The following is a 26,302-nucleotide window of genomic DNA, read 5'->3' as shown; positions in this document are numbered from 1 at the left end:
TCTCGCGCTCTATCATAGTGTGTGTGTGTGTGTGTGTGTGTGTGTGTGTGTGTGTGTGTGTTTGTGTTTGTGTTTGTGTGTGTGTGTGTGTGTGTGTGTTTGTGTTTGTGTGTGTGTGTGTGTGTGAGATAATGACAATAACTAATATTTGAACATGGAAACATATAACAATAACAAAAAAAACTTGAAGCAAAACATGTTGGTCACGTATTACATATTTGTTAAGCCTTCAAAATATCAGTATCATGATATTACATATGCTTGTAAGCCTCAAACAAGGCCTTTGTTCCAAGCTTCAAGCAAAATATTTTGGATACGTTTATCAAATATTTTCATGCTCCACTGTTATTTTTAAACCACATTTTATTTATATATCTCAACTACAATAATTCCAATAACAAAATTGCATTTAAATGCTTGTTTTTATCCCAGATTAAATATTGAGAAATTTTTGGGATTAATACTATACATATATTTTTGTTTCAGTTTGGCTTAGTGTAAGACTGGCTGAGAAAGGAGTCCTGTGATTGGCCGAGCCTTCACCGCATCGTCGACCAATGGGAGGCCTCCTTGAGTGGACGCTGCTTTCCCTCCTCTTTGTCCTTTGTGAGTTGTTTTTGTGATTTTAATTAGGCTTTTGTGTCTTATAGTTCTTCTTTAGAATTTTATGATTCATCCTTTTAATTTCTTATTTGTCATCTTTATCGTCTTATCTCATTTTCTTTACCTTCCTGTATATCCTATTCATTACCTTGCCATCAATTATTTTAATCTGATCTGTGATCTTCATTATTTTCCTATCATCTTCTACCATATATTCCTATCTATCACCTTCTTCTCCATCACCTTTATCTTCTTCATCTTCATCTTATTATTTTTCTTCTTCGTTGTCGTCTTCCACTTCTTATCTTCTTGTTCTTTTAGTTTCATTGGTTCTTATATTAGTCTCTCTCATAATAAATATTTCTGCTGATTCATCTGCTTCTGTTCGTATTTCTTAGTTTTACCGATTTTATCTACTTTAATGAGTCGCAAAACTCTGCAAACACACACACAAACATTATACATATACATATATATATATATATATATATATATATATATATATATATATATATATATATATATATATATATATTTTATATATATACATATTTAAATACAAAAAAATGGTGTACCCGGTTGTGCTCAGGTCTCTCTCTCCCCCTTTACACTTTCCTCTCTCTTCCCTTCTGCAATCTTTCCTCTTTTCTCCCCTCACTACTTTTCTCCCCCTAACATCCTCTTCTCCTCCTCTTTACCCCCCCCCCCCTTCATCTACACCAAAAGCCCCCTTTCTCCCAATCGCCCCCCCCCCTCTCTCTCACTTCTTCTCCTTGCATTTTCCCCTATTTACTTTTCTTCCCCTCCTCTCTCTTCCCTCTCCTTCGCTCCCCCCATCCCCCCTCTCCCCTCTTTCCCCATGCCACCCAGGTAAACAACACGAGAGTATAAAACTGCAGGGAAAACACAGCCCCTGGTTATATTTTAGAATTCATGAAAATCGAAGGTGGGGGAAGAGTTATTTAAGATGCAGATAATTTTTAAGGCATTGTACTTCGGCCAACCTCGATTAGTCTATGACACTCATAGATTTCCCCATGTGTTATGTCTGAAATTTGGGTGAGGCTAGCCCTAAGCATCTGGCCTCCTACTGTGGACACACAAACATCGTAAGCTCTCTGAGTGGCCAGTATGGCAAGCTCTCTGAGTGGCCAATAAGTCAGGCTCTCTGAGTGGCCAGTATGCCAAGCTCTCTTGTGTGGCTAGTAAGCCAAGCTCTATGAGTGGCTAGTAAGCCAAGCTCTATGAGTGGCCAGTAAGCCAGGCTCTCTGAGTGGTCAGTAAGCTAAGCTCTCTGAGTGGCCAGTATGTCAAGCTCTCTTGTGTGGCTAGTAAGCCAAACTCTATGAGTGGCCAGTAAGCCAGGCTCTCTGAGTGGCCTGTATGCCAAACTCTGTGAATGGTTTCGGAAAGGTATCATATTAGAACTGTTTTTAGCTGTATTGAGAGCGTGTGAAGCGGTAGAGCGTTGTTCGCAAGCTAATAATATATTTCTTAAATGTGCTATATTTTAACTATATTTAAAGTTTTTATGAATTTTAAGCTTATATAATATACTTCATGATTGTAGTGTAATTCATATTTGTAGTATATTTTAGCATTGTAATATATTTTAGAATTGTAGTATATTATTATACTCTAGTATATTCCAAACAAAAAATTGTTCTTCGCTCCAACATTTCCTAAGGAACAATATAATCCGCCCTATCAACGAACCTTTGAATTAGTTATCAATAAGGCTGTAAATAATACTCGAATGCCATCATTTTAGCAGCGAAACAAGAGATTAAACGCTCACAAAGAACTATTACCTTGGCGCACGCGAAAGGTTACTGACACCGCCAACACGTCAGCGCGATATATTTCGCGAATTGCGGCCTTTGTCATGTTTGGAGGAACATTTTTCTCCAGCGGTTAGTGATACCGGAAATTCATTATCGCAAAGTGGTTTTATACATTCTGATCTTTTATTTGTAATGCTGGTAACATGCATGTAATTATCATAATGGCATTATAAGTATTGTCCTGGAGCAATAATAATAATAATATATATATATATATATATATATATATATATATATATATATATATATATATATATATATATATATATATATATATATATACAATAAGCGAGAATGTTTGTCTGTTCGAAACTGGAGGTCACACGCCTGGGGCTAGGCTCAGCCAAATTGTCAGAGGGAATGGTCTGGCATAAGGGAAGCTAGAGCATAGGCAGGTCGGAGTCGCCAGAATTCAAGAGAGAACAGCGTGCCAGGGCCTCATTCAGACCCCCACGATGATTTTTGGCACTGACCTCCCGCAACACAGCTAAATATTTTCAACACTTAAAAAAAAAAGGATAGGGTGAGGTGACTGTTGCCTGACTCGGGCTTCTAGCTGTCCGCCAGGTCTGCCATCTTCCCTCTGGATCAATGGAGGACCATCTGACAGCAGTATGCTCGAAGGAAGACATTATAGTGTTATACAAATACATTTACTCAGGTATATAAGAAGGATGAAAAGGCAATACGAGATATAATTGACAGGTAATTGTAGACCTTGCAGTGAAAACGCAAGATTCGTCTTTGCGATTCGTCGAAGCCCAAAGGGTGATGTTAGTCTGTTGGTTTACTGGCTTGGCATTTGCTGTGAATACAATGCACACAGGAAGCCAATGAACAGTGGATAGAAGGAACAGTGAAGACGAGGAATATTGAACAGGACAATAAAGAACACTGAAGACAAGGAAAAGTTGAAACAAGGAATAGTGGGAAAAGGAGGAGTGGAGACAAAGAATAGTGGAGAGAAGAAATAGTGGAGAAGAAACAGTGAAGACTAAAAATAGTGAAGACAAGGACAAATTGAGACAACGATCAGTTAAGAGAAGGAACGGTGGAGACAATTAAGGAACGGTGAAGAGAAGGAACAGTGAAGAGACTAAGCAATGAAGACAAGAAACGGTGAAGACAAAGAACAGTGAACACACATACACACACACACACACACACACACACACACACACACACACACACACACACACACACACACACACAGTCAGAGATGGGCAGAGGTTCTTCCACCCCTATGCCCCTGTTACCTAGCAGTAAATAGGTACCTGGAAGTTAGTCAGCTGGCACGGGCTGCTTCCTGGTGTGTGTGTGTGTGTGTGTGTGTGTGTGTGTGTGTGTGTGTGGTTTGAAAAAAAAAAGTAGTAGCAGTAGAAACAGTTGATTGACAGTTGAGAGGCGGGCCGAAAGAGCAGAGCTCAACCCCCGCAAGCACAACTAGGTGAGTATACACATACACACACACACACACACACACACACACACACACACACACACACACACACACACACACACACACACACACACACACACACACACACGAGCACGCACATACACATTCACTCACTTTCCCAGAGTAAAAGTCTTTCCACAATGTTCCTCCTCATTACGAGATTCCTTATCAAGTTTCTTAACATAATTACACACGATTAAATTTTATTGTAGGTCTCATTTAAAATGACAAAATAATCTTCTAGAAGTTCCCTTTAGTTTTCCTATCCTTCTTTATTCTAATTATCAATCTCCCCCCCTTACATTTCTCTCTCTCAGTTCCCCCTTCTTATTTTATCTTTCTCATATGCAATTCTCCAGGTCCTTTATCCTTATTCTGCTTTTAATATTTATCGTTTCCTCCCTCCCCCCTCTCCATTTCCTTTCATTCAATTCTTGGTTTGCATTCTCGCTCTTCTCCCTCTTCTATCTTTGTTGTTTATCAAATTATATCAGTATTCTTAATTCCTTTTGATGTGTCGCTTCTCATTCTTCTTCCAACACTTTCACCCTTTTCCATATTTCTCACTTCTCTCTTGTCCTCTTCACCTACCTCATCTACCTCCTTCTCATCTCCCGTATCTCTTATTCCTTCTCCTACTCCACTAATCCTATTCCACCACCTCCCTTCCTCTCCCCTAGACGCCCCCCCCCCCTCTCCTCTACCATCCCTTCCTCTCCCACACATTCCTCGCCCCACCTTACCCTTCCTCTGACCCCCACCAACCGCCCTCCACCCCACTCTCAACCACCCGCCTCCAATTGCCCAATCGCTCCCTCTCAAAGACACCCCCACCCCCCTCTCTCGCCCCCACCCAGGTTCTCTTCTCCCACCTCTACTCCCGCCTGTGCCCTCTACCCCCGCTTGCTTTGATCATGGTGGTCAGTTACCAGGGTTCAGCCAGGGTAAACACCACTGGGTCACTCTCAACCTGCCCTTGTTATCTATACACCCGCTGGTGCACCTCACTAATTGACTCTTCTCCACTTGTAGAAATGTGTGTGTGTGAGAGAGAGAGCACAAACAGCACCGCTCCTGTGCCGGGTAAGTCCACTACGGGCTCACCATAGTCCCTGCTACTTGGAACTTTTTGTTCCCAGTAGCTGAATCTTAAACAACAAGAAAAAGAGAGAGAGAGAGAGAGAGAGAGAGAGAGAGAGAGAGAGAGAGAGAGAGAGAGAGAGAGAGAGAGAGAGAGAGAGAGAGAGAGAGAGAGAGAGAGAGCAGACAAAATATGGACATATATATAAAACAAAGACTTTCCCTAATGTTCATATTCGGGTTTTTAATTATTCGAACGATATCCTAGCAAGATAGATTTTTTTTTATTTAAATATATATATTTAATAGTGCGTACTTGGATGTTTCGTGGAGCGGAAATGTCCGGATGAGCGAGAGTCAACTTTTAAATAAATTCACAAATATTCTGTACAATTACTGCAGTTATAGGCGACAAAATTTCTACAAAATCTCATAGAATATTAAGTGTTAATGATGCAACTTAAGAAAGGAACTGGCACACAGTTTGGCTTCTTGTTCCCCGAGTTGATTGTCAGACCGCAAGTGGAACAACAGCCTTACTGGAAGACACTGCAATGAACCAGGTGCAGAGCGCCCTCGTTACTGTATGGTAACGCCCTCGTTATTGCATGGTAATGGCCCTGTTACTAAATGGTAACGGCCTCGTAACTGCGTGGTAAAAGTCTCGTTACTGCATGGTAAAGGCCCCATTACTGCATAATTATGGCCTCATTACTGCATGGTAACGGAAACGTTACTGCATGTTTAAAGCCCCGTTACTGCAAAATAATGGCCTCTACGTGGTCAAGGACTCGTTACTGCATGGTAACGGCCTCGTTGACACAGTATGATGGTAGTGGGGTTTCCAACTGCGGCAGTATGATCGTTGAATTTCCAGTTGGGTCAGTATGAACACAGCAAAGCGGAAGTTCTTGTTAAGGCGAAGTAAGGCAAGCATGGAGGAGTGTTTGGCGAATATGTTAAATATTCGCAAAAATATAAAACACAACATATTCGTAATATAAACATTATACAAGGAGAGGAAGAGAGATTTCACTCGTGAATAAATGGATTTTTATTTATTCACTCGTGAATAAATAAAAAAAGCGCCCAGCCATAATGGCTTGGCGCGTTCCTCTGATAGTTTCCTTTCTTCCTTCCATCGCCAAAAGCAACCTATGAATAACTCATGAATAAACACATGCATACACACACATGATCCATTACTTCACGAGTGAAGTCTCTCCTCCTCTCCTTGTATAATATTTATATTTACGAATATGTTGTGTTATATATTTTTGCGAATATTTAACATATTCGCCAAACACTCCTCCTCTATGCTTCCGTGTCACTAGGGAAGGTAATGTGGTTGTTGCTCATGTTCAGAAAAGTATGGAAGTTCAACGGGGGATTACTTTGTTAATACCTGTATGACCTTTGGTCCTTTTCTCTTGGCTGATGCCTAACCTGATACGGCGAAGCAACATATTCTCCAGCCTTAACAATGAGTCAAATACTGACTTATGAAGACTGTAGTGAGTCAGTATTTGACATATAATGTAGACATACAAGCAAAGTTGGATGAGGCTAGCCCCCAAGCGTCTGGCCTTTACTTTCGACAGACAGACAGTCTGTGTTATAGATGTAGATAACTGTAATATCTTAAGTTCAGGATGTGTTTATTTATACGAGCCTGTCTATTGACCGTGTTCTGCAGTGAATCATAAAGTAATGTAAATATTCTCTCTTTCTGTCTCAGCAGGCGGGGCAGGACTGGCCCTCCAGATCACAGGTATTGGAGTGCCACCAACGGCCATCAGTGGAGACACTGTCACTTTGTCGTGCTCCTTCGAGCTCAACGGCGACGAGCTCTACTCTCTCACCTGGTGGAAGGACGACAAGATGTTCTTCAATTACGTCCCCAACAGCAGTCAACCCAAATCTGTTTATGCTACGCCCGGGATCACAGTTGATGTGAGTAGACTGTGGGTCTGAGGGCGGGTGGGGGTAGATGGGACGGGAGGAGGTGGATGGGTGCGGGTGGATGAGGAGGAGTTGTGGGTGGATAGTGAGAGGTTGTGGGTGGATGAGGAGAGGTTGTGGGTGGATGAGGAGGGGTTGTGGGTGGGTAGTGAGAGGTTGTGGGTGGATGAGGAGGGGTTGTGGGTGGGTAGTGAGAGGTTGTGGGTGGATGAGGAGGGGTTGTGGGTGGGTAGTGAGAGGTTGTGGGTGGATGAGGAGGGGTTGTGGGTGGGTAGTGAGAGGTTGTGGGTGGATGAGGAGGGGTTGTGGGTGGGTAGTGAGAGGTTGTGGGTGGATAAGGAGAGGGCTGAGGATGGGGATGGGTGTGGATGGATGGTTGTGGGTGTGAGTGGATGGGTGTAGCTGGGCGAGGTGAAAAAAAGAATAGGTGTCGTATGCTAGTGGTATTTGGTGAGTACTAGTGAAGGGAGTTGACAATGGATGGGATGAAAGTAGAGGGAGAATAAGTAGTGGGGTTCCAGGACGCTGGTGAAGGATTGAGGTTAATTCTTACGGAATCAACCAATCCGTTAAAAATACAACAAATTAGTAAAAATTAAAGCACCGTTATAGTGCTCTCTATGCAATGCCCTCGATAGGTTAGGTGGGTTGCTTGGGTTCATACCTTTCTGTTTGAGCAGAACAGTTGTTTTTTATGGAATGGCAAATAGAGAAAAGTAGAGGTAGTGTGTAGAAGGTAGGTGTTGTGAATGAAGGGAGGAGCGGGAGAGATAAACGTGAGAGATAAACATGAAACAAATATGATAAAACATTGCACGCAGGAAAATTTAGGCAAAATCTAACCCATCGCCCTTTTTACTAATTTGCATATTTTCGGTATAAAAATCGTAATTTAAAACTCCAAATACCTGCAATCACCCTGAATTCCGCTCAGAAATAATGCTCAAGAGTCATATTTCTGATAGACATCGTATTTTGAAAACTGCAGGGGGAGTTATAGCCTACGACTTTTTATACCGAAAATATGAAAATTAGTGAAAACGGCGATGGGTCAGATTTTGCCTAAATTGACCTGCAGTTTACAAAATACGATGCTTATCGGAAATATGACTCTTGAGCATGATTTCTAAGCGGAATTCAGGGTGATTGCACGTATTTGGAGTTTTAAAAGTCTCACAGGAGAAAGTGAGACAGAGCAATGAAATATTGCAGTATGCAATAAAGTGTTAATTTGCCGTATAATTTTATTAATATAACACTGCAATTATTTAAGAATTTCTTTGATGTAGTTTCATTACCTGCTCATTTGTATATCTGGACATATCCTTGCCGTACACAAAATGTTCAATTTGACACAGTAATTAGTGAGTGTCGACTCACGTAAAACAATAAAACTTGGAATATCTACGGCTAGGTCCTTCTATTTAACGTTCTTCTAATTACTGTTTCCCATTTTGGCGACAGGAAGCCTGTTAGGTTTACCAAGGTCCTACCTGGTAAATTGGTCCCAACGACTGACCTTTCCTATGGTGAAAACAACAGTTGCCTAGTTCCCGAGTGCCTATTTACTGCTAGATGAACAGTGATGTCAGGCTTACGGGCTATTCATGCCCGTGCCACCTTTAGGGTAGCTTAATATTTATCAATCGAGATATCAGGTGAATGGTAACATAGTAATATGTTACTATGTTAATAATAACCTCTCTGTCCTGCCCGGAAAATAAACAGAGAGATATTTCAGCTGTGCAGCCCGTCCTCCTTAGGTTTCCCAACGTCAAGAAACTGTCGTACTAAAGTGCCCTTATCATAACCTACCAGGAAATACCCAAAGCAGAAAACGGGACAGTGTCAATTTCGCGAGCCGCTACCATTTTCTGGTACAACGATTTTTGGTAAAGTGTGCGTTATAAGGTGACGCTGTGTCAGGAGGACGGGTGAGAACCGACTATGGTGGCCACGCTCATTGTAATCAACCTTACACTTACTAGCACTGGATTCCAGCAACCTTTTGCAGGACTAACTCTGCAGCCTTCCTGAATTATTAGGAAACGTTTGCCTATCCGGAATACAAGACTATCCTCATGTTACGTTAGGTATAGGACTCTACCCTCATGGTTATGTTAGGCTAAATTAGGTAAAAAGACTAACTTCATGGTTACTTCATTGATATAAATCAGGAATATTATAAATCCTAGGAGAGATCTTTTGGGACTCCCTGTGTTACCTTTCGCCAATCTCACTAATCTCCCGTCATTGAAGGGGATTAGTACTCAGTTTCGTCCGCTGCTTCTCAAGTTCATGGATTAATCTTGTATTCGAAACAGTTTCAAAAGATCTTTTATTTCGTGATAGTTTAAAACTAATTAGAATGTTGGCACATCACACTCATGCCTTAGTGTTTTCAATTAGTTGTAGAACTCGAATAGTCATTAAGCACGATTTCCCTTCTTTAAAACCTTGTTGGTGCTTGTTTAAAAATCTAATTAATTCTATGTGGTCGACTAGTCTTATCGCTATTTTCTTTCAAGTATTTCGCAGTGTATGTATGTATGTATGTCTGTGACACTGACCTATAACTGTTGTTCTCGTGCCATGTTCCCTTTCTTAAAATAGTGGGAGCACATTAGCTGTCTTTTAGCTGTTTGGAAACTCACTCGTCGTTGTTGATGTGTTCAATACAGAGGCATATTAAGATCCTTGTAGATTATTTCCCTTTTCATGGTATGTGTAATTGTGAGAAGAGAGTGCGCGCGCGCGCGCGCGTGTGTGTGTGTGTGTGTGTGTGTGTGTGTGTGTGTGTGTGTGTGTGTGTGTGTGTGTGTGTGTGTGTGTGTGTGTGTGTATGTGTGTGTGTGTGTGTGGTAATGGGAGTGTATGCATGTGGGTAGGGGACAGGGAGGGAGAAAGGTAGGCAGAGGGAGCACTGATGCTGTACCCAATCTCTAACGGCAAAAATAAACACGAACAAGCTATTCGACAATTCGAGGTAGTTTGTGAGGCTAGTGATTCACCGAGCTAACGAGCAAGCCAAACACACCGGGAGGTCAGTGCCCTCCCATTCTGGTGTTTGCAGATCATAAAAGTATCAAGAAAATGTTTGTGTGCTTGTAAATATCACACACACACACACATAGGGGGGGTCTTGTAGCTGAGTGGACAGCGCGCGGGACTCGTAATCTTGTGGCCAGGGTTCGATTCCCGGTGCCGGCAGAGACAAATGGGCAGTTTCTTTCACCCCGATGCCCCTGTTACCTGGCAGTAAATAGGTACCTGGGAGTTAGACAGCTTTTACGGGCTGTTTCCTGGGGGTGTGTGTATGTGTGAAAAAAAGATTAGTTAGCTAGTAGTAAGTAACAGTTGATTGATTGACAGTTGAGAGGCGGGCCGAAAGAGCTGAACTCAACCCCCGCAAGCACAACTAGGTGAATACACACACAAATTGGGGACAAACATGGAAATTGAGTACCCAAATGTGCCATAGAGACATTAGAAAGAATTTTTTAGTGTCAGAGTAGTTGACAAATAGAATGCTTTAGGAAGTGATGTGGTGGAGGCAGACTCCATACACAGTTTCAAGTGTAGGTATGATAAGAGCCCAGTAGGCTCAGGAACCTGTACATCAGTTGAGTGACAGTTGAGAGACGGGACCAAAGAGCTAGAGCTCAACCCCGCAAGCACAACTAGGTGAGTACACACACACACACTGCACTGAACTACTAAGGGTCGATGAGCGGGGGCTCAAAAGCAGATGCTCACCCTGCAAGCACAACTGGGTGAGTACAAGTAGGCGAGTTTACACACACCCGCACCACACTAACCTCTCCCTCCCTCTCCATTGTTTTAGGAAGGGATCTCGACTCTTCACGAGGTGGTCTTGTCTCACGTGGACCACCGCGCCTCGGGCAAGCTACGCTGCGAGGTACTGGCAGACAAACCCACCTTCGAACAGGACACTATGGACGCCAACATGACTGTCATAGGTACGTGTGTCCATGTGTTTCAGGCGTCCATGGATCGTGGCTGTTGTACATGGGTATGTGTGACAGTGCTTTAGGCGTTTGTGGCTGTTGTATATAAGTATGTAAGGCGTTGTTTGAGGCTCCTTTGGCTTGAGGCTGTTTTATATATATATATGTGTGTGTCCGTGTTTAAGGCATACATGGCTCGTGACTGCTGAATATATGTACGTTTGTCCGTATTTGAGGTGGCTCGTGGCTGTTGCATGTATGTAGCGTGTCAGATTTTGAAGCATATGTTGGTTGTAGCTATTGTATATGGGTAGACGAGTACATACATACATAAGCCGCCTAGCTGTTGTTGTTGATCGCTGCTGTATATAGGTGCGTGTGTTCGTGGTTGAGGCGTCTGTGGCTCAGGCTCTTGTTTAAGGCAATGTTTTCGTTTCTGAAGTACAGAATGGGGAACCACATGATTCACTCGTTTTTACCCCATTAAGGTATACCAATAGGCCCTTTCCTACCCTACATTCCCAAAATGTATGTACCTCTTTTAAAATTACCTATGTATGCTACAAGTGTTCGCATATTGGTCAAAATACGTGTCATATGTATTTAAACACGCACTATTATATGTATTAACTGCATGTATTAAGATATGTTTGCCGTGATATATTATAATTATGTTGCGCGTGATAATAATAGCTTAATAAACAAATTAAGTACCTACTATGTAAACATTATAAATAATCCCTCTGTAATATCTTTGTAAGAAATTAAATTATGATAATTATTATTTTTATTATTATAATAATAATTATTATTATTTAGTGTTTGGATGAGGCTGCGCTTAAGGCTAGCCTACCGTAATCCCTCTCTCAACACTGGATCACAGTACAATATAAAAAACTATATTATTACCTCGCATTTTCATTCAACTTTTTAATAACAACACAAAATACATTTTCAAATACTAATTAGACCGTGTAATCAGCTCAGTCAGATTTCTAATAGTTTCCTTTGAATTTTTTAATAGTTTCTGGAAGCAAACAAAGGTCTCTTCCGGCCGTAGAACTAGTTGCACCTTTCCGTTGCCATTGTCAGCCTCTGCAACCAAGTAATTACCAAGCACTCTTATTTTTACATATTAAAATCTCGGAGTCGTAAAATCTAGTTCATTTCAGGCGTAAAAAACCTCGTTTAATATCCCTCTCAGAAGCCCCGGTATTAATACACAAGAACGCCAACATATTCAATACGCATGTGCAACCACTGCTCCAGAACCCGGCTCGGAGATCTCTATATTAAGATTAATGGACATGCTCCAGGGGGATCGTGTTCGTACTAAGGATTTCGCTGTCCCGACGCATTTTAAAGAGTTCAATTTATATTCAGATTAGTCTTGGAGCGAGAACATAGAAAACTGGAGGTGGTAGGCTATGCTGCTGGCATCTTATCACCGGAAGCTCATGTTAGGATAGTGTCCACCACTCACTCACCAGACCACCATAAGCCATAAATTATAAATAAATTATGTTGATGTATTAAATTGTGTATATTTAGGTTGATGTATTAAATTGTGTATATTTAGGTTGATGTATTAAGCGGTGTGTGTAGTCAGCGTGATGTATTAAGCAGCATAGTGTGTAGCCAACTTGATTTATTAAGTAGTGTTTGAAGCCAGTTCGATGTATTAAGCTGTATGTGTAGATGAATGTGTAGCGGTATGGGTTGATGAACCTTAGTGAGGATTCTAAGCGCTGACTTTCAAGGAGTGTCGGCGAGGAGTGTCCTCGTTGAAAGCTTAAGCTTAAAACGAGGAAATTTACAAGGACTCTTAGTGAGGACACTAAACGAGGACTTTCAGTGAGGACATTTAGCGATGACTCTCAGTGAAAACAGCAAGAACTCTCAGTGAACAGAGTTAGCGAGGACTCTCAGCGAGGACTCTCAGCGTGAACACTTAGCAAGGACACTCAGTGAACACAATTAGTGAAGACGAAGGGAGGAGAGAAACGAAAGTAATTGAAAACGAGTATTCTTTTGCAATTCTTTGAGGATAGAAGCGAGTGAGCAGCGAAGACGGATAACGAAAGCTAGTAACGAGGACAGGTAATGAAACCATGTAACGAGAATAGATTGTCAGAACGAGTAAAGATAACGAGAAGCGAAGACGGGTAAGGAGAACATGTAGCGGGTAATGTGAATGAGTAACAAACAACGAGAACGAGTAACAAGGGCGGGTAGCATAAACGTGCAGCGGTTAACGAGAACAAGTCGCGGTTAACGAGAACAAGTCGCAGGTAACGAGAATAAGTTGCGAATAGCGGGAAGAAGTAGCTGGTAACGAGAAGAAGTAGCGAGGGACAGGTATAGAGAGTTAAGGTGCATTAAAACAAACACCATCGGAGTTTTTGACACCAAAAGGCTTTCAGGGTTTTGCCCGCCAAGTCTGTCTCGTGGTGCCTCAGTCCCGGACCTGTGCTGGTTGGGGAGAGTGTTGGGGGAGTATTGGGGGAGCGTGTTGGGGAGAGTGTGAGGGAGTGTTGGGGAAGTGTGCTGGGGAGTGTGCTGGTGTGTGCTGAAATGACGGAGAGTGGAAAGAGCTCTCTGGATGCCCTTCACAGATACAATCCATTCTGGCAGTCCCTTCCCTGGTAGTTTTAAACTTTACTGCTTCGTGCACCCAAACAATTGAAGAACATTACAGCATGTTCGCCTCAGTGATGCTTGTTTACCGAGACGCAAGAGATATTCCCCCAACCTTTCCCGTCGGAGCTTCTAGAAGTGTCTAGTGGTGTTTTCCAGTGCAGGTCTTTCCAGGTCTTCAAAAGTGCGTTCGTTGATTTTTTCACTAGGGAAATACAGAAGCATGTTTGGAGGTGTTTGCCAGTGCAAACCACCAGTTCAGAGCCCTAAACGACTATTCATGCTTCTAAAGACTGTTATTATGTTCTTTAGTTTTCCATTCGCTGCCAATATTATCCCATTTTAGCGTGTCTCCGTTTCCTTTTTCCGAAATTGGAATTTACATGTCCTTAACGGTGAAATGTTATTCCGGTCATATTTCATCTTCATTACGTTGCACTTGATGAGGTTAAATTCACTCCGTTTACTGGAGCAGTCCTGCAATCAGCCCAAATCCTCCGGAAGTGTTCGTCAGTCATCTCGCCCTTAGTCACTCTCGTTAGCTTTGCGTTCTATTTAAAACATCGAAAGGAAAGAGTTTATATATTCCCGTGCGAATGACTATATATGAATGTGCCCGTCTATGAATGTGTGTGTGAGCGTTTGCGGGTGCGTACTCACCTATTTGCACTTGCGAGGGTTGAGCTCTGGCTCTTTGGTCCAGCCTCTGAACTGTGGGTTGAGGTTCGTGGTCATATCCACGAACTTTTGGTTCGTGGTTGGGTCGCACAAACACAACGACATACGTGGTTGTATTTGTGTTCGTGTGAGTGTGTTTGTGCGTCAGTATGTCCCCGGAGAGCCTCACACTGCATCAGGTCGAGGACAGGAGCCAGAAGGGCAGTTGGAAAACTCTGGAGAATAAATTGTACTTGTTGGGACTTTGTCGATCCCGGCTGACACGGTGGGATTATGGGGCAGGGTGATGGTAGGGGCAGACAGGAAGGGAGGGAAATTTAGGGTAAAGAGGGAAAGGGAATGAAGATGAAAGAAAGGAGCGATAGCAGGGCTTAGTCGATTCTTGTTGACAATAGGCGATTGTTGCATAGTGAGAGGGTAAAGAATTAGGAGAGAGACAGAGAGAGAGACAGACAGACAGACAGACAGACAGACAGAAGAGAGAGAGAGAGAGAGAGAGAGAGAGAGAGAGAGAGAGAGAGAGAGAGAGAGAGAGAGAGAGAGAGAGAGAGAGAGAGACTAATATATATATAATGTGTTGTACCTAGTAGCCAGAACACAGAACTCGGCCCACTATGCATGGCCTGATTTGCCTATTAAGCCAAGTTTCCCTGAATTTATATATTTTTCTACAAAATTTCTTATGGAATGATAAAGCTATTCATTTCATTATGTATGAGTGAATTTTTATTAGCTTGAGTTAAAACTAACGTGGATATAAGACCAAACCTAACTTACCCTACCTAACCTAACCTATCTTAACCTAACCAAAACACGTCAATAATTTGTGTTCTTAATATAATATGATCTTCATTCTAGCTACCTATTTCTAACAAGCCTAAAGGTTGACTCATCCATCAGTGAGTTTGCCTTCTTCATAACGGTCTGCCAGTCTCATATCAATGTACAATGAACATATGTGAGCATCTTCAGAATGGTTACGTGCTCAGGGTAAAGAGCTCGTAATATTATAAAATTCAAAATGATAAGCGATTTCCCTAAAACTAGCAAATGGGTGATAATATCTCCAACATAAATCAGGTTTAAAAAAGGTCACATAATACTCTGAAGTAATGTTTATATATATTTAAGTTCAGCCCGGATGCTTTAATAACTTAACAACTTCAGCCTGCTGCTGAGGATTCGCAAACGTATTATGTTTTCAAAATGGCCTCACATTCATAAATTATAACAAATCGATATAGATTCTAAAATGTTCTTCAAGAACAAAATATGCGAACCTTTAAATGCATAAGATCGCTCGAAGACAACAAAACAGGCAGAAGAAGAAAAACCTGTGCGAGTGTCATGTTTACAGCGAGTCGCAATCTGCGCTTCTCAACTTTGCTCGCCAAGTTTACTGCACCCAAACTTGTGGCAGACTCTTGCTACGTAAATTGAGAAATCTACACGGCGAAAAGTTCCCTTTTTCCCTAGTCGGAGACTTTATTAGTTATGCATATGTATGTCGCGGAACTTAATTAAGGGAGACTTGTATGTTAAAGACATTAATTAAGAGAAGCTTCAGCAGAGGAGTTTTTCTGGTCGAGACAGCCTGACAAGACACCTGGCCACGGTGGGAAACACTTGATTTTTTTCTCATGTGTCCTTTCTAGTTTACTTTTTTCTCAACAGATGTCGCTTCTACTTTACTTTTTCTCAACACATAATTCTCTCTTTTTCGATCAACACATGTCGCTTTTTGTCTCATTTACCATATACATAGTATTAACTGTGCCAAAAGTTAACATTTGAAAGTACGTTGGCTATCAAAATGTTGGAAACACCCATAAAATCCTTTTAAAAAATTGTATTAATGTTACATGGTAAATTAAATTCTAAAATACATGAATAATTACTTTATCTCAGAAGGCATATTTTTAAATAAAACATAATTATATGACATAATTTAACACTAGTGTTATACTTCAACGGCATATTTGCAGATACGAAAATACTTAATAAAAAAATAACAATTTAATACTTTTGATTCAATGAGTATTGAAGCAAATCTCGGAAAAAAAACATGTAGCCTAATGTTATTAGTAAGGACTGAACGGCCGCTGGCATCCTATTTCGATTAGCCTACTGACTTTTTTGTATTTTGGTGTTATATTGAATTTTTCACGAATTAAAATAATACATTTATAGAAGCTTAAATCTCCCGAAGTCACAAAGTAATTAAATCGATATTTTCAACATTTAAATGTTTTGCAGTGCTTGTTTGGCAAAAACACACAAGACAGCTGATACCCTTAATATATTTCTTAAGGCCAACCGAAAATGTCGAGAGCTAAAACAGCAGGTGTATGACCAGCACTGGAAACAGTTTTTGCAAGGCATCAATCATGCAACATCTCCATCATAAATATGGAACAAATTAAGACATTTCACAAACCTGTATACATAGGCAGCATAAAACGTTCACCAGACAATGCGACTTACTGATTGCAAGGATCAGACTTGGCTGATCCTTGGCTGAATAATTTAGATGTGTTATAGTTTCTATGCATGCCGTATAGGCTACCGTATAGGCTAACCCTGAGCATTCTATGTGTAAACTCTATAAGTAAAAACTCGATGATTTCACATACTACATTATTGAATATCCAGTCACTAGGCACCTAGAGCTTTGTAATTACTTTATTCTCTCAGTCGTGTTCTAAAGGATATTCTCATACTGCATCCAAAGTTTGCAAGGGTAGGCTACTGATCACATGGCCCTGTATGACTAACCACTCTGGGAAATAGAAATTTCTTAATATTTTCTAGCCTAGCTCTTGACACACCATGTAACCCTTCATATAATCTAGGGTAGCTGTATAAATATATATGTACTTAGTTATGATAATAAAAACTTGTTAAGTAATTTACTTCCATCAGTTATAACAATCAACTTATTTAAACAGTCAACCGTAATTAAAAAGCAACTTGGATTAAAAAAAATAAATACTGACATACTGACTGTCAACGCTCTGGTTAGGTTAAACAGGTCATTTATTTACTTATTTAGTGTCTATTAGATTACACAGATATTTAAACTACCTTAACCCTAAATTATAAATTTACTCAAACACTTAACTTTGCTTTCATAATTTTACAATTATAATTTTTCAGATACTGACACTGCTATAAATTCCATATATATTCAAAAATTTAACTTGGATTTAAAATCAAATCAAATGGTCATATAAACCATTTTGAGAGTTTATTTAAACATTAACAGAATCCCTACCCTGGCGCTGGACAGTACAGTATTAGGTTACATCACTAATTGATATAATACATTTAGCTAATTTTATGTGTTCCAGATATCCCTGCGCGGGGCCCCACCATCACAGGGCGACGCGAGAATTATCAAGTTGGGGACTTGCTGTTGTTGAACTGCTCATCCCCTTACTCCTACCCTCCCACCACCCTCACCTGGCACATCAATGGTCACATGGTTAGTAGTTTGTTCACTCTCAACACTAGTCACTTGGTTACGACGATAAGGTAATTATGAAGACAATGTGCTAAGCCAATATGATTATTATAGCACTCGCCGGGTTAGTGATCATTCACTCAATCTCTCATCGGATTAATTATCGTTCACTCTCTCAGTCACCAGGTTAGGGATCATTCACTCTTTCAGTTACTGGGGTAGTGACCGTTATCTCACTCGGTCACCGGATTAGTGATTGTTTACCCTTTCGATCACCCAATAAATGTTAATTCACTCTCGGTCACCGAGTTAACGTTCCTTCACTCTCTCAGTCACCGGGTTAAGGTTCGTTCACTCTTGGTCACTTCGTTAGTGATCATTCATTCTCTCGGTCACCTGGTTAATGTTAGTCACTTTCCTTGTCACCGGGTTAATGTTCGTTCACTCACGGTCACCTGGTTAGTGATTGTTCACTTTCTCGGTCACAGGGTAATGTTCATTCACTCTCTTGGTCACCAGGTTATTACTCGTTCACTCTCGGTCACCGGGTTAACGTTCGCTCACTCACTGTGAACGTTCGTTTACTCTCTCGGTCACCTGGTTAATATTCGTTAACTTTACTATATCAGTGTTTCACTAAAGCCACGTACTTAGGTTTATATGCCTGGCAATGTATATTTCTGTGTGACGGTGGTATGCACAACTTCTACGAATGGTTTCCCGCAGTCGGAACAGAATCGAAAGCCCGTTAGGCTTATCGAGGTCCCTCTAGGCCATCTTTTGACCTTCTCCAGGATGCACCCCACAACAGTTATCTAACTCCCGGGTACCTATTGACTGCAAGGTGAACGGAACCATCAGGTGAAATGAAACGCGCTCCTGGCGCGGAACTTTCATCTGTGGTTAGATTGCGCTTACTATTTCGCTTCCAAAGCTACACTAAACAATAAACACTGACTGCTGTGTTTATCTAAACAGTCTGGAAATCGCGATGGTAAATCCGACATCATCTTCATATTCTTGCTCGTCCTTTCGAGCTATCACGTCACAAAAATGACGTACTAACATGCCCGAACCAAACTAAGCCGAGGACAATAATCGCCATCTTAACACACCCTCAATATTATCAATTTCTTGTGCAGTTCCTCATTTCCCTGACTTCACCTCCTTCTCTGACTTCTTATCTTTTCCTCCATATCTTGCTTTTTCATCTCTTCCCCTCCTCTTCCTTATCTTTCTCGTTTCTCTCTCCACAGGCATTCAGACATGTGTAGGTCGTTCAGAAATTCATCATTGATAATAGTGAACAAAATAGATGCTTTCACGTTAAGGATAATTATAACCGGTGTCTGTAAGGGAAGGGACATCACTAACACGTGTCTTAATGTTAAGAAATGTTAATAATGCTAATGTCACTACAGTATTTTGTTAAGGGACATTACTAATAAATAACTTTACATTAAAGTTCAGCATTAACAAGCGTGTTTTGGCGTTCCCGAGAACCAGCATGTGTGTATATATACTCACCTATTTGTGCCTGCAGGATCGAGCTTGCTTCCACAACGTACTCCTTAAGTGCATTCCATTTTTCCACTACTCTCACCCTAAAGGAAAACTTATATGTGCCTCAGAAGTTAGATTAGGTGTTACGTCCACGCCCAGGTCTCTTTCTCGAGTCGTCACAGGTAGGCAGTTCCTCTTCATTGTGTACTGTCCCTTTGGTCTCCTGTCACCTAATCCCATTTCCATAACTTTACACTTGCTCGTGTTGAACTCCAGTAGCCATTTCTCTGACCACCTCTGCAATCTTGTGTGTGTGTGTGTGTGTGTGTGTGTGTGTGTGTGTGTGTGCGTGTGCGTGTGCGTGTGCGTGTGCGTGTGCGTGTGCGTGTGCGTGTGTGTGTGTGTGTGTGCGTGCGTGTGCGCGCGTCTGAGTAGCTCTGAGACCCTCATGCCCTCCGTCACACAGGCATCACGAGAGACGGTGGTGGTTTACCCAGGAGAAACCGACAGTGATGGCTGTGAGGCTTCCTGGTCTGGTCTGCAGATGATGCTTCAGAACGAACACTTTCAGCAGGGTGTTCTCATCCTGCGGTGCACAGCCTCCATCCTCCACGTCTACAGGCTCTCTACAGAGGTCATGATCACTGATTCAAGCTATATAGAAAGTTCTCCGAGGGAAGGTGCCTCCACTGGTGGTCAGTTATTAAGAAAACATGTAAACAAAAATAACTACCATTGCTATAGCAAATTATATGTTAATAAAACTTACAATCAAACAGATGTGAATTACAGTTAGACGCTAATGTTATTTAATACTGAAGTCAAATTTAAAATTCAGTGTTCTTAACATTAGTAATGTTTCCTTCAGCTAGGCTATGTCCCTCATCAAATTATAGAAATCTTGCATTAAGTGTAATTCCTGGATAAAATGTTTTATACAACTTAAGTTCTGTGTTTTGTACCTTAAATATATTCTTGACATCTTTTTATGTATACATAACGTCAACTTTTCCCTGGAACATGATTTCATCGGGAAACATATATTCTGAGGAAATTAACTTCCACAAAAACTTGATTTCCTTTGGAACTTGATTCAGTTTGAAACTAAATTTTCTAATTCTTTATTTCCTTTGAAACTTGACTTCCACTAGAAATCGACTTCCTTTGAAAATTTCTTCTGATAGATTTCCATGGAAACTTGCTTTATTTAATTGAAACTTAAATTTATCTGACACTTGATTTTGTCAAGACCGGTTGTTTCCAAACTGAGGTAAGTTTACCCTGGAAATACACAGGAAAACCCAAACAATAGCGAACTTCATAACTAACGTTTTTAAATTAATAAACAATGTACCACACGAAATGTCGAATAATCTATTTATGAAAAAAATAACTTGCGTGTAGGTAACTGCAGGAGTGAGGCAGGTAGCACGTGTTGTACATATGGCACTTGAATAGTACATCGTATTTTGACGTATAATTTCCCTAGGGCCTAAATCTGATGTACTAAAAATGATAGCGGCTTGCGAAATTGAGGTGATGTCCCTTTTCTGTTCGTGGGTCGTCGGGTAGGCTAGGTTCAAGCAATTTAGCACAACTGATTAGTAACGTTGGGAACGCTCGGGAGAATGGGCTGACTGATCACATACCCCTAACTAGTACATTAGTACAACTAACCATCCTGGACGATGAAGACTTTCAGTATCACTGCTACTTTATTCGCTCGGATGTTATTGTTTACATTCTTATATTCTTATAATGCATGCAAAGTTTGCTGGTGCAGACTACTGATCATATGACCCTGTATGACTAACCATCCTGTATGATATGGATCTTTTAGCATCACGTAGCAAGCTTTTTATACAGTACAGATACACTATATACTACCCCATCATAGTCTAGGGGTAGCTGTATAAATTAAGATGTACCTAATGTGTTAATAAAAAAACAGACATCAATGATAACACTAAAGTGTCGCACTAGTTATTTTGAGATACATTAGAGACAATACTAGCACCCGACACTAGTCATTTTTGAAACATCAGTGACAATACTAGTGCGTGGCATAAATCCCTGAACTGTGTTTGACAAATCTCTCACCCTGTCCATGGAGGACAGAAGAAAATGTATATATGCTCGTTAGCATTGTAAATGTGTGGCCACATCTGCGGTAGAAAATAATAATAAAAAAAACTAGTTTCTGACAAACATCAGTGACAACCATTAGTTGAATTAATGGTTCAACTCTCACTCATCTCTCCAAACTCATGACCCTGAACTTAATATGCACTAAAACTTGTACAAAATAAAGTTTAGTAAAATTATAAATTATTAAAAATTGACTTCCACTAGAAATCGACTTCTCAAATCTCAAATCCTTATCCTGACCCCTTACAAGTGCTATATAGTTGTAATGGCTTGACGCTTTCCCCTGCTAATTCTCTTCCTTACACTATTAAAAATGTGCGTATTAAAGACTACAATCTAAAAACTGCATTACAGGCTCGGAAAACACTACCGGCAGTTGGATCCCGACTGGACACCTCATACCATAATGATTAGTAAACCTTGCTCTCGAACTCGATTTAGCCAGGAATGGATATTAACCTCAATATGATATTCACATAAACTTGATTTCCCGTGGAATTTTAGTTCTTCTGGAACTTTATTTCCAGAAGAATTTCCCTTCATAATTCCCTCCCTTCCTCCTCTAAAACTGGATTCCCGAAATATTTATTTAAATAAGACGTGATTTCTCAAACATTTTAATTCCATATAAATTGATTTCTCTAAAATTTGATTTCTCTAAATCAGATTTATGTAGAACTTATATTTCTTAAACTTTAATATTCCTAACAGATTTATTTACTACATCTACATTTATTATTGTTGCATACACTGCAACATGATTTCTAAAGGAGCGTGCTGACCAAACCACACACTAGAAAATGAAGGGCCGACGACGTTTCGGTCCGTCCTGGACCATTCTCAAGTCGATTGAGAATCATCCACAATCGACTTGAGAATGGTCCAGGACAGACCGAAACATCGTCGTCCATTCACTTTCTAGTGTGTGGTTTGGTCAACATATTTCACCCACGTTATTGTGACTCCTCGTCTGCATAAAGGAGCGTGATTATTGAGCACGTGAATTATCTAGCTTCAATATATTAATTTACTCAGTTTAGGCTATCCATGTTCTGAGTGTGCATCCTGATCGCTGCCAGTTGCAACTGTTACAGGTGCTGACTGTTCATCTATCGTGCTGCTGTTGATGCTGTTACCGCTTGTCCTCTCTAACCTGGACACCTGAGGTCACTGCAAGTGGGGCGCGTTTTGCAATTTGTAAATGCCGTCAACTGAATCCAGACTGTAGTTATGATATTAGCATATGGATATTTTATAAAGCTTTCAGTGTGATCGTAGTAGCCATTTCCAGAGTGCTGTGATGGACAGGAAACTGAAGATGGAAAAGAAATCCTTAAAACATATTTTGAACACTGGTAAGCTAATGGGATGTATATATAAGCAAGGTCATCTGGAATATAAAGAACTGAACTTGTTGTTCCGAAATGTTTGAAAATTGGCTGATTTACAAAGGCAACCTATATTTTTGCTTGCTTTAAAAACACTTAAAAAAGTTTTAATCATAATTGAATGCCCCATTATTTAGTTCCTCTCTGTTAAATTGTTGTTTCATAACGTGCAGTTATCTGATAGTTATCAGTTATCCCCATATTTCGCCAACATATTAAGAATGCACTTTCTTCGAAACTGATTTGTTTTAGGTTTAAAGAACTTAATTACAGTATATGTAACACATTCCCTCTGAATTACCAAACTCAAAACATCAGAATATGTTTTGGCAATTTTCCCACGTTTCTCTAATCCATTCATTCCTTTCAGAATATTGTAACTATTCCCTATGTTCTCTCTGTTGTGATTCATTCCTTTTAAAATTGTTCAATGGATCAAATTATGCTTCCAAAATGTCCTAAAATTATTTTTATGTAGAATTGTTAATTAATCTTCATTGTGAAATTTCTTTGAACTATTCTTATTATATTACAAAAGAACAATGGTAGCATTAGGAGAGTATTTTAATCACACCTGAAATGTCTAACGCAGATAGTTAATCACATCTGTATGAAATATTCATCAGCTTGTGACGCTCCTGCCCATATATGCAAATCCCCCAAACGCATTTCAAGCAGTAAAGTTTAACTTATACATTTGTTGTTGTTGCAATGATCTTGAAATAATAATAATCATTATTTCTTGAAACATGCAGTTTCGTGTAGGCTCTCCAAATACAACAAATTATTATTGTTTATGGGTTGTATCTTAATAAACAAAAATTGTCTTGTATTCGAGAATTTACATGAAATTGAATTATACAAAAGCTTGATGGTAAACTAGCTGAATTAAGATATTTCCTGCACTTTAACACCACATCGTGTATTACCAACTGGAAAACATGCAACAATAACGATGAAGTATATTAACTTATCATAACGAAACCGAGATAGACGTACAATCAAAATAATTAAACAGTAAGTACTGAATTTCAGAGATTGAACAGTCAACTATTTCCATACTCTTTTACAGACATCCAGTGAACCACAAATTTTAACATACATCAAAGCACAATCTTTTACAAATCTCAAGCAAACCACAAACATTTATAAACATCACTACAATATTTTACAAACATCCAGCAAACCACAACCTTTCACAAACATCCAGCAAACCACAACCTTTCACAAACATCCAGCAAACCACAACCTTTCACAAACATCCAGCAAACCACAACCTTTCACAAACATCCAGCAAACCACAACCTTTCACAAACATCCAGCAAACCACAACCTTTCACAAACATCCAGCAAACCACAACCTTTCACAAACATCCAGCAAACCACAACCTTTCACAAACATCCAGCAAACCACAATGTATTGAAATTTCAGTATATACATCTCGTCATTATTAAAGCCTACAATTCACATACTGTACTCCATCAATATCATTAGAACCTACAATACACACGCGTCATCATCATCAGAGCCTACAATATATACGCTCCATCATCATTAAAGCCTACAATACACACACTCATCACCAGAGCCTACAACATACACACTCATTATAATCAAAGCATACAATACACTCCACTCCTATAGAGCCCAATAGGCTCAGGAATCTGTACACCAGTTGATTGACAGTTGAGAGGCGGGACCAAAGAGCCAGAGCTCAACCCCCGCAAACACAACTAGGTGAGTATTCCATCATCATTATAATCAGAGCATACAATACACTCCATCATCATTATAATCGCAAGATTCAAAACACTCCATCATTATAATCGCAAGATTCAAAACACTCCATCATCATCAGATTACAATACACTCCATCATCAGACAACAATACACACCATCTTCATATTCAACGCCTACGATGCACTCCATCAGACTGTTTATTATAATTAGGTACATATGCATTTAAGCAGTTCCTCTGCATAAATGCAATATAATATTAAGAGCTAGCTACGAACTGCTAAGAAATTTCCATCTCTCAGGATGGTTAGTCATACAGGCGCATGTGATCAGTAGCTTGCGCTTGCGAACTTTTGATGCAGTATGAGGATATCCTCAGGAACACGAGCTATATTACTACAGCTCTATATTATATCAACTGACTATATTACAGGATTATAAACGAGAGGGCCTCATATCAATAATGAGAGAAATTATAGCAAGAGCGGATAAAGATAGATCACGACTGTTGGTAGTCGGGGACTTCAACTTGAAATCCATACACTGGGAGGCACACGAAACTAGAAATAGAGGACTTTTGGACCTGCAGAATCGTATACCTCATCCTGGAAACATTCATGTATCAACTGGTTAAACAAGCTACAAGGATAAAGCAGAACAGTTTTAAAGAATCAGTTTTTGGTCAGATTCCTGGTCTGAGTTAGAGTTCGTTCCTTACACCTGATGTAGCTGTTCACCTAGCAGTAAATAGTTCCTGGGAGTTAGGCGACTCTTATGGCTTGCATCGTGGGGAAAGTTAATGGTCGGCCTAGAGTCCTTAGAGGGATCTTGATAAGCTAACCAAAACGGGCTTCCTCTCCCAGACAATGGTAAATCATATGCAATATTTAAGAATCAAGTTACATCAGTTTAGAAGCATATAATATCTTTAAAGACAGTATTGTTGACTGCAGTGCGCTTTTGTATTTTCACTGAACGTTCGTTATTGGCAGTACAACTTCTATACAAACTTACTTTTGATATAAGGTAATGAACCCATCTGAAAATTGGGATAGCAATAACTTTGCATCCTCTTGTGGACCAAACAAATACAGAATCCATCAATCATTGATTTTTACCGGAATACCAGTCCTCACATTAGGCTATACTGAGGAATTACACTGAAATATAGCCATTTTGAGAGATATTTAAAAAAAATCAAATTTTTTCGCATTTTAAAGAAAATGTATTTATAGGAAAAACATATTAGTAATTTTTTTTAAATTTATAAGAATATGCACTAGTGATCCCTATAGTTTTAAGTTAGGAATTACATCATTATTTCTTTGGGACTATACATTTCAAAGTCTAAGATGAGGCAGCTATTTGTTAATGTAATAACAAATATGAATGTGTGATTTTTTTTCATTGCGGTTATATATATCTTACCTAATAGCCAGAACGCACTACTTGACTTGGTATGCAAGGCCCGATTTGCCTAACAGGCAGAGTGATTTTCGTTATTTTCAAAATTTGTTTTCTAATTGGATTACCTGTATTTGAATGGATATTGTTATATTATATTAAGAACATGAGTTACTGGCATAGTTAAGTTTGGTGAGGTTAGGAAAATTTAGGTTAGGTTAGGTTAATTTAGGCTAGGTTAGTGTCCTCCGCGGGGGACGCTAAACCCCGAAATCATTTCAAGATAACCTAGGTACGTTAGTTTTAGTTATATTCCTGCGTTAGTTTTAACTAAAATAAAAAAATAATAAATCATACGTAATTCAATAGTAAGCTTTTATCATTCCATAAACAAATTAAAAATATATATAATTTCAGAAAAACTCGG

General features: G+C 39.9%; 1 protein-coding gene across 1 annotated transcript in view; it reads left to right on the top strand.

Moving 5' to 3' along the window:
- The window catches only part of LOC123772414 (uncharacterized), a 189,349-nt gene extending 163,942 nt beyond the window's left edge, over positions 1–25,407 (top strand). Inside the window, exons 2-7 of the mRNA XM_045765542.2 lie at positions 487–606; positions 6,728–6,939; positions 10,793–10,928; positions 17,582–17,715; positions 19,664–19,892; positions 22,440–25,407. Coding sequence (XP_045621498.1) covers positions 558–606; positions 6,728–6,939; positions 10,793–10,928; positions 17,582–17,715; positions 19,664–19,892; positions 22,440–22,510 — 831 coding nt within the window. The 5' untranslated portion in view covers positions 487–557 and the 3' untranslated portion in view covers positions 22,511–25,407. The remainder of the gene's footprint in view (positions 1–486; positions 607–6,727; positions 6,940–10,792; positions 10,929–17,581; positions 17,716–19,663; positions 19,893–22,439) is intronic.
- Positions 25,408–26,302: the final 895 nt, after the last annotated feature.

This window comes from Procambarus clarkii, chromosome 17 (genome assembly GCF_040958095.1).
Source record: "Procambarus clarkii isolate CNS0578487 chromosome 17, FALCON_Pclarkii_2.0, whole genome shotgun sequence".
Taxonomy (NCBI): domain Eukaryota; kingdom Metazoa; phylum Arthropoda; class Malacostraca; order Decapoda; family Cambaridae; genus Procambarus; species Procambarus clarkii.
The sequence above is the reverse complement of the archived record's forward strand: the minus strand, read 5'-3'. Positions and strand labels throughout refer to the sequence as shown.